We start from the raw sequence: 9,186 nt of genomic DNA, 5'->3' as shown, positions 1-9,186 counted from the left end.
TCTTATAATATGATCTTGTAGTTTAAGACCATCTGCAGATAATTTTAATCCTAAAAATTCTATTTCTATTTTTCTAGCTCTATTTACTTAGGGCTTAATATGATTTCATGTTTTATGAATTCTTGAAAATAATATTTAAATGTTTTCTATATAATTCTAGTGTATCTGAAAATATCAAGATATCATCAATACAAACTACAATAATTTCTTATATTTATTAAAAATGAATTCATCCATCCTTGGAATATTTGTAGTGCATTACATAATTCAAATGACATCACTTTCTATTAGTAATGTCTATTAGGTGCACTAAAAGTTGTTAAATGTTTGGACTCTTCTGTTAGCATGATTTGCCAAAATCTCAATTTACGATTAAATTTACTAAAATATTTTGCTTGTTTAGCCTCGATTAATTAAAATATAATTTCTTGGAATAAAATAACCATAATAAAATAATATTTTGATTTAATATTTTATAATTAATGACCATCCTAGCTTTTGTTCTTTTTATGTTTGCATGATTTCTAACCATAAAGGCTGGGCTAGAATGAGGATTATTAATTTTTTTATTAATTATTAATCATTTTTTAATAATTCCTTAATTTGTATATCGAACTCTTCTATATCCTGTTTAGTATATATCATAGGTTTTACTTTAATGATTTTATTGGGATTTTTCGATTTAATACTACATAGCGCTATTTTTCATAATTTTAATGGTTTTTCACTAAAACTATTATCTAATATTTTAAACAACCAAAGGACTTGTTTCAAGTTATTTAATTTGTTCCTTTTTTGTGGTGAAATTTTTTGTCATAAACAAATTTATGATTTTCTACTAATGGTATTTATATAGAAGTTTTTCTACAGATAACATAATTAAATTTTATCAATAGAAAATGACAAATGTTGATATATAAAATTATTTTCTAATTACATATCTCCATGCATTTATGGAAAACATAATAACTTAGGTATCACAAATCTTACATCATTTATGTAGATTGGTATGTTTCTAGCTTTATATTGAATTATGATTTCGTTACCATCTATTCCTATGACTCTTTTTGGATGCTTCATATGTCTCTATTTTTTCTAAAAGAATGACATTTTTTCTACAACTACTAGTCGTAGCTTCAATATTTAATAAATCATGTAAAGAATACGTTTTATATTCTCTAAATTGAAATGTGATTTCAAAATATGTGTAATATTTCTTGGATTAGAAATTTGAGAATGTAATAACATCACTTGTTTCAAGTTTCATTTGTTGGAGTATTATTGAAGTTTGTATTTCTTCCATTCTAGTGTTTCTAGAAGATACGGAGTTTCTACTAAGTTCTGTAGGAAAAATAGAATATGAATTGTTTTCATTCCTATTACTATTGAAGATATAGAACTTCTACTTGGATTTTCCTAATCTTCATCTATTTGAGTATTTGATGGTAAAACCAAATCATCATTTGTATTTGTTATTGTCGTATTTTTAAAATATAATTTATTACTAGACGACACATATTCTATTGTATTAACTGGTTTAGATGTGCTTGAACTATTAATTCTTTCTACTCATCCAATCTTTTGGAATTGATAAATCTCTTAGATGTAACAATTTGATTGTATTTTAGTAGTAATTTTATCAAGTTCAAAAGAGTTCAATAATTTTGTTATTAAATTCTTTGATTTCTACTTTTTCTGTATTAGTACATTCATTAATCAAGTCCAACTTATTACTAGATCTTTAACTAAATAATTAATTTCAGAGTTTTTTGTTTGAATTCTAAGACAAACATTCTTCTATCAAAGGATCTGTAATAGATATAAAATAATTCGGTTTAATTTTAAATCTTATTACTCCTAAATGCAAATTTGATTGAATTTTTCAATTAGTGCTTTTATTAGATTTTCAAATCTTCTATCTAATAATTCCGCTATTATTGGTCCATCATGCCCTCTTCTAAATAATGCTATTATAGTTATCATTATAATTCTTAAATGTATATATCTAACTTAGGGATATTTATTTTAATCCCTTAATTTTGTCTTTAATAAATAGTGAGATTTCATTAATCCACCTCTGGTGTCTTTGACACCAAATTTTATATTTAGATATTTTATAAATTTCTTCTTTAGAAATATGATTTTTATTAATATTTTCTATCATTTCATTAGAAAAGTCTTTTCTTCTCGATTATATTTTCTAATTTTTATATCTTGCTTTTCATTTTAGGAATTTCTTTTAACTGATTATTAAAACTACTTCCTATATTAAACATAAATACATATTCTTCACAATCTATTTATGATATTAATTGTATAATATTTCCTCAAAATTTATTTCCTCTTGAACATATTTCTAAATATTGTTCTTCAAGTGTTTTAATTATTTTCTTGCAATTTTCCTTTATTGGGACAATTGATGCCATATGACCTTCATCACATACGAAACATTTACAATTTTGCTTTTTTAGGATTTTAGAAGTTTTTCTTCTAATAAATATTTTCTTCTTATTATTACCATAATTTTTTATCTTATTCCAAGGTTTCCATCTAACAAACTTATATCTCCTATATTTCTTTTTATGTTTTTATAGGTATTAGGCGCATCAATTACATCCAAATTCTCATTCATTACTTAATTTATAGTTAACTTGTTTAGAAGCCTTACTTTGTAAGAAATAACTAGTTATTCTTTCTTTTGCAAAATCAATTCTATTTCCTTTAGAATCTATAGTTTCTAAATCTACACCAAATATTTTGCTATACTTTTCTAAATAAGAATCATATTTTTTATACAAATCTCATCACATAGTGGTGGGAATTTATGGAAATATTATTTGTTTGTTTTTTCCAAAATTCTATATTTTCATTTTTAGTTTTTAATATTCATGAAGAAATTTTTAGAAAAATCTTCTAAATATCTAATGTCACGTAATTTAAATTTTGACAATATATCTTGATCTTTTCTTCTTCTTTTTTATCAATATAGCCACAAATTCTGTTTTTAGAATGTATGCTAATCCTTTTAATACATTTTTATGAGTTTGAATCTAATTGATTATCTATCCTTTTTCTGATTCTTCCCATCTTCTTAGTAATTGTTTAAATTTTTTTTGACCAAGTGTTGTTTACAACTATAGTCATAACTGTGCCCAATCATCTATAAGTTTTTCATAGTCTGCTATAGGTATATTAGTAAGATCTAAATATATTCCTCCTTGAGCAACATTTCTTCTATTTAGATTGTTTATCTTATGTGGGACAAGTTGGGTAGAGGTCTCTCCTAAATTCTCAAATTTTATTTCATTAGTTGCAATATTTTCGGTTTGATTATCAAAAATTTTAGTTGTATTTTCAACTTGTCCGTATTTTTTATTAAAGGATATTAAATAATCATCTTTTAGAATATCTTAATCTAATTTTCTTTTTCCATTAGGATCTTGATCCGTTTGATCGATTCCATTAGTTCAAGAATATCTATATTTTCATCTTCATCTGTCAAGAATTATCTTTGTCGATTTATAACTTGTAACTTTTATATCTTCTAAGTTTATAGAATTATTAAAACCATTACTAATATCTATAAAATCATAGTTTAGCATATAATGATAATTAAATAACGCAAATAAATATTTATGTTTTTCATAAAATTATTTTATAAATTTCAGATACTCTAGTCTTTCATTTTTATCAAACATCTTAGTAAATTTATTCTTCTAATGTTCTATATAAGTTATTTATAAGATTAAAAGTCATATTTTTGTTGATATGTAACTCCTCTTTTTCATCTTTTATAAATGATTTTTCAGAGGAAGTGTTTTCTTCTGAAAAATCTAATATTACATTGCTATTCTTTTCACATCAACATATACAATACAATAGAAGCAATATAACATGACTTCATCAATTTCTTAAAATTTTATTCTTAAATAGTTAAAACACTACATATATAATTAAAAAAAATGAATACAATACTAATAAATGAATATGTCAAAATTTATTAGTCTACCAAAATTAATTCATGTATAAATTATCTTAAACACAATTGTGACATAATATATATAGGAAAATTTGAAAACCCTCTTGATAAAATTTTTAAACACAATCATAGTATATGTATCAAAATATATAAAATATTAAAAAAGGAGATTACAGCTCCTCTTGATGGTTATTTTGAGCAGCACATTTACATTGCATTTTATGAGGGGAAAATAGGGAAAATAACATATAATTTCTTTCGCATCCTCAGACGCGGGCAGGTACATGTTTTATGAAAGAAATAAGTAAAATATCTCAAGACACCATAGAATTAGTTTCGATGCCAGAAATGAAGTTTGTTTCAACATTGGGGGAATCATACAGTAGCTCGACAACACATTCAAAAAAGAAATGGGTCCACTGAGATTTTATTTCGTCATCGTCAGAAAAATCGAGCACTAAAATGTTTAAAACTAACCCTCTAATGCCGATGCTCCTGATATAATCTCAATCAACTCAGTTGTGATTGAAGCTTGACGGGTTCTGCAACACAAATACGACACTCAAAATATCTACTTCAGAGCTATGAAAAGAGGAATAAGAAAATTAGAAGAAAAAAAAAAAAAAAAGACCCAAATGATGCTCCACACGTGACTTTAAGAAGACCATGAAAGCATGCATAAATGATAAAAATAGATCGAGACCTGTTATATGTGAGAGTAAGGCGATCAAGCATGTCACCAGCATTTCTACTCGAGCTATCCATAGCAGACATCCGTGCTCCTTGCTCACTACAAGCATTCTCCAACACCGCATTAAACATAGTCTGTGGGAAATACGAGAATCCTTGATGGTAAATTATGAAGACTAAAACACTTACTGTAGATAAAAAAGCCAAATAAAGAAAATCTTAATTTTATATACTTTGACAGGTACTTTAGTAGTAAGAAGATAAGGTGGCCTGTACATTCTTAAGATTTGGGATACACAGATGTTCAAATTCTCTTACAACTGCCTGTGCTTAGTGATCCGAATTGGTTATTCAAGAAAGTAAAGGCTTTGCCTGGAAAAACCAGTCAGCAGAATTTGTGATAATGGTGGTCAACAAGAAACTTAGAGCTCTACCAAAATCATAGGAAGCTAACCAAGTTTTTACTTTTTTCACTAATATCACAGGGTTCATTTCCATAAATGATCAGTACACGGCAAAAAGATTCTTGTCATCATAATACAGCTCTCTTACACCTAGGACATTGTCATCACAATACAGCTCTCGTAGACTCAGGACATCAACAGATATTTGCAAATTCCATTATTTATAGTCCATGCCTTCACAGTATCAACTTTCATGCATAGTAACAAGAAATAAAAATGTTTGGTTCGGACAGAAGGACATACACAAGAGAACTGAAACTCTGCCAGATTTTGAAGTATTTCGCCCTTTGTCTCACCACCCTCAACTTCATAGGAGTCTAGATCACCAAGCTTTCCCCCAGATTCAGCTTCCCTTTCAACTATCTATATGAACAAATCACCAAACATTACAAAAAAACAAGAAACTAAAATGAGCAATATTTAGACAGGAAAAAGGGAACTCATCAAGCTCAAAGATTCGTGTCATACTCACTTCAGTTGATAATACAGTTGAAACTGTTGGCACAAAAGAAACTACTGACTGAAACTTGTTGAAGACAATCCTCAAAGCGTCATACTCCACATTCTTTAAAATCTCATCAGCAAGAACAGAAACCTGACGATGCAAATGTTTGCAAGTGAAGACGGTTAACACAGCCAAACTGCAATCTACAACATTGGGACAAAGAAATTCATGAAAGACAAGGTTCTTCAGCAAAGAAAGTGGACAGAGAGAAGTCAAGATTGAACTTCAGGAAATTTGGAAACTGAGTCTTCCTTTACTGTTAAACAATCGGGGCATCATTTAAACTAGAATTGCTATTCGCAAGTGTTAATGTTATGTTCCCTTGGGTTTACAGTTGCAATTTTTTTTCCCTAAAAGGCATCATACCAAGCTTCAACCATAGCTTAAATTACTGTTACAGATACTATTCAATTCTCAGGCTAGCCGTCTAGTTGAATTTTTATTTGCGTTTTCACCCTCGAAATGGAATCTTTCCTTTCTAAACCAATCAATAACCATAATCATTTCTATCATAAAAAATTAAACCCTATACTTCCAGGATTTTGGCCAGAATATGACCATATTTATCTCAATGTGATAGAATCTTCCTTCTGGCACATCACAAGGAACCAGTCAACAAACAATGTATTTACTGAAAGTCTGAAACATTCTATGTAAGCTATAAAAATCCTGCTCTTGCATGACCAAAGATGGCTTCAAAGAAAGAATCAAGCGTTCCATACAACAATCAAAATTTCAACTTCCCCAGAAAGGTTATTTCACAGGAAAATCGCAGGTAATAGCACAATGATGAACCTGAGTGTAGTTCAAAGGATTCTTCTGCAGCTCAGTTATGATTAACTCAATGTCCTTTTTAGAATCACGAACTAATTGAGCCTTTGCCTTCTCTCCCAAAATAACATATTTTGTTTCTTTTTCAGGACCTGTGGCACTAAAGATGGTTAACTTCAGGAAGCATCCAATTAGACAACCAGAAAAGATTAAGTTGCTTGGGAAAAAGTACCAGAGTTCAACTTATGGAGCCCCTTGCTTATCTTGACAGATGTAGAGTTAATTCCACCACAAAGACCTTTGTCTGAAGAGATGGTGACAACAACGTTCTTCTTAACGTCAGCACCTAGCATTGTGACAAGAAATGTTAATAAAATAAGGCTGACAAGAAAATAGAGATTTGATATAAGATTATTAGACAATATAATGAAATTGTAGAAAGATCAAAGACTCTACAACCTTATCCAAGCAAATTTTAGAAGAATGTTATTGATGGCATTAAGCAGCTAAGTTACAAGTCAAGCTAATGCACTTCCCTTCAGATAGTGAGTGGATCTATTAGTTTCCAGTTTTGTATAACTTCAGTTTTTATTAATCACTAATGCAAAGAACAACAGTCTATTTCAACATGAACCAAGTAATATTATTAATAACTAAGTCAAGCTAGGTACAATTGATTCCGAACCAGTTCTACAACTCTTTAGAGCTTATATTCTTTCAGAGGAAGGCCAAACAGGAAAACACATATCAATGTCCTTCTATAAATTATCTACCTACATTAATCTCAGGACATATAAAGGATATATGCATCTAATTCGCAAGCGAATAATGGTAATATCCATTTATAAAATTGCAACTAATCTGCTCAAGCTGTTATCAATCAATAAAAGTTACATTTGTGTAAAACTTCTGGATAGAGAGGGTAGGATTAAAAACTGAGCCACTACCCCATAGGTTCACTACATGAACACAAATGCAACATCAATGGAAGTGAGCAAAAACTAACCGTTACTAGCTTGAGACAAACATTTAGCAAATGCAAAGAGAAAACAGGTTCAATTGAGCATGCTCAGTAAAGAGATACATATCAAAGGCTTGTTCATAGACATACCGGGAAGATCGCCAAGAAGTGCAGTAAATGGCTGCCAGAGGCCACGAGAATTCTCAGTTTTTGTTTGAATTGCTCTCAACTTCGAGGCTGCAACCATCTTCATTGCCTTTGTGATTTTCTGAATATTCTTGACACTCTTCATCCGGTTTCTAACTGCACAAGCAATAGACCACCACCCTTAATAACCTTCACCGACTCGAAAAGAAAATGCGACAAGCATGCATGCATAACATCATACTGAAAAGAAACAAACAGAAAAGAGAGAAAACTGAAACAATTCTTACCAACTTGAGTCGAAATATGACGAACTCCAAGAGGACCCTCATCCCTGCCATCCAAGTTAATTTATTTAGTACTTTAAGATTCAAATTACACCAAAGAAAATTTTGAAAATATAAATTGTTACATATCTTAAAAGGTTCAATCATTTTTTTGATCTATTTATCTTTCCCCCTCTTTTGAAAACTTAAATGAGTGAATGGACCACTATCAGTACCAACTGTTTAGCTCAATTTTAGATACACTGGGGACAAAGCCGAATTTACAAACAAAAAGAAAAATCACTTCGATTAGTATAGAAATGAATTTAAAAAGTATTTTTTTTAAAAAGTTCATTTTCCTTTATAATAAGATTGATGGGAAAATATATAATAAAAAAGAGAGAGAGAGAGAGAAGGAAAAGTGAATTGCACAAAATTTCGTTCTCTCAGCAATAATGGAAAATCTAATCACCACAATAAGCAAAATAAAATTATTTACAATTTGGTTAGCAACAACGCAAACGAAAATGTATCATTTGGGCCTAAAATAAGAGAAAAAGGGAGGGGGGATCAAGGTAAATAAGGAGAAACGTGATGCGAATGTGTATGTGTATATGTATATAAATATAGAGAGAGATGAGAAGGTGAGAAATGGAAAAAGAGAGATCCATACTCAAGAGTAGTATAGAGAGGAGAGGATCTGACGGCGGTTATCGTACGAGGAGAGATCAGAGGGGCCAAACGCCTCCCTTCGCGTCTGAGAGCAGCCATCGCCATCGCTTACCGATTCAGACGAAACCCTAGAAATCCTTGCTGTCCTGGATGAATTTTTTTTTTTTTTTTTCAAAATTTTGGGCGTTTTGACGGAATTGCTTCAAGCTGCAGTAGGGAAGTGTTTTACTGTTCCTTTAAAATGATCGGGACTCCGGTTTAGCGTACGCCGAGAAATAGTGTGATGGTTGGGTAGTTATTTATTTTACAATAACATCATGCAATCAAATAGGGTTCTCAATTCGAATTTTATTATATGTATATTTTAATTAAATTTTGTTATAATTAAAAATTTTTAGCTTGAAATACAAATTTAAAAATTATTTATAATGAGACTTGAATTAAAGAGATCATGAATATAAAACCTTTTTATTCACCATATGAACTAAAATAAATTTTCATTTATATAAGAAACTTTAATAAATATATTTGTTATATATATTTTTATATATATTTGTGTATATTAATAATATTTATTGAGTTAGTGTCATAAATTAACTCGACATCATCTCATGATTGATGACAAATCAATGATAAACAATTGTGTTTGTTATACCTATACCATGTACCCCAACAGTGTCTTCTAGTGGAGTTGGTCCTCTAGCCAACCATGTGTATCTGATGAACCTGACTAA

At 29.5% G+C, this 9,186-nt stretch overlaps 1 protein-coding gene across 1 annotated transcript; it reads right to left on the bottom strand.

Annotated features, from left to right (window-relative positions):
* Window positions 1-4,168: 4,168 nt before the first annotated feature.
* LOC108474283 (ATP synthase subunit gamma, mitochondrial-like) lies at window positions 4,169-8,801 on the bottom strand. Its single transcript, XM_017776253.2, has 9 exons — window positions 8,454-8,801; window positions 7,805-7,848; window positions 7,521-7,673; window positions 6,642-6,755; window positions 6,434-6,561; window positions 5,606-5,728; window positions 5,377-5,496; window positions 4,683-4,804; window positions 4,169-4,521 (listed from the first exon to the last, which is right to left on the bottom strand). Exons 1-9 carry the CDS (start codon window positions 8,555-8,557, stop codon window positions 4,452-4,454), a joined length of 978 nt encoding a protein of 325 aa, XP_017631742.1. The 5' UTR covers window positions 8,558-8,801; the 3' UTR covers window positions 4,169-4,451.
* Window positions 8,802-9,186: the final 385 nt, after the last annotated feature.

The sequence above is a fragment of the Gossypium arboreum genome, chromosome 1 (genome assembly GCF_025698485.1).
Source record: "Gossypium arboreum isolate Shixiya-1 chromosome 1, ASM2569848v2, whole genome shotgun sequence".
In the NCBI taxonomy this organism is placed as follows: Eukaryota; Viridiplantae; Streptophyta; class Magnoliopsida; order Malvales; family Malvaceae; genus Gossypium; species Gossypium arboreum.
The sequence above is the reverse complement of the archived record's forward strand: the minus strand, read 5'-3'. Positions and strand labels throughout refer to the sequence as shown.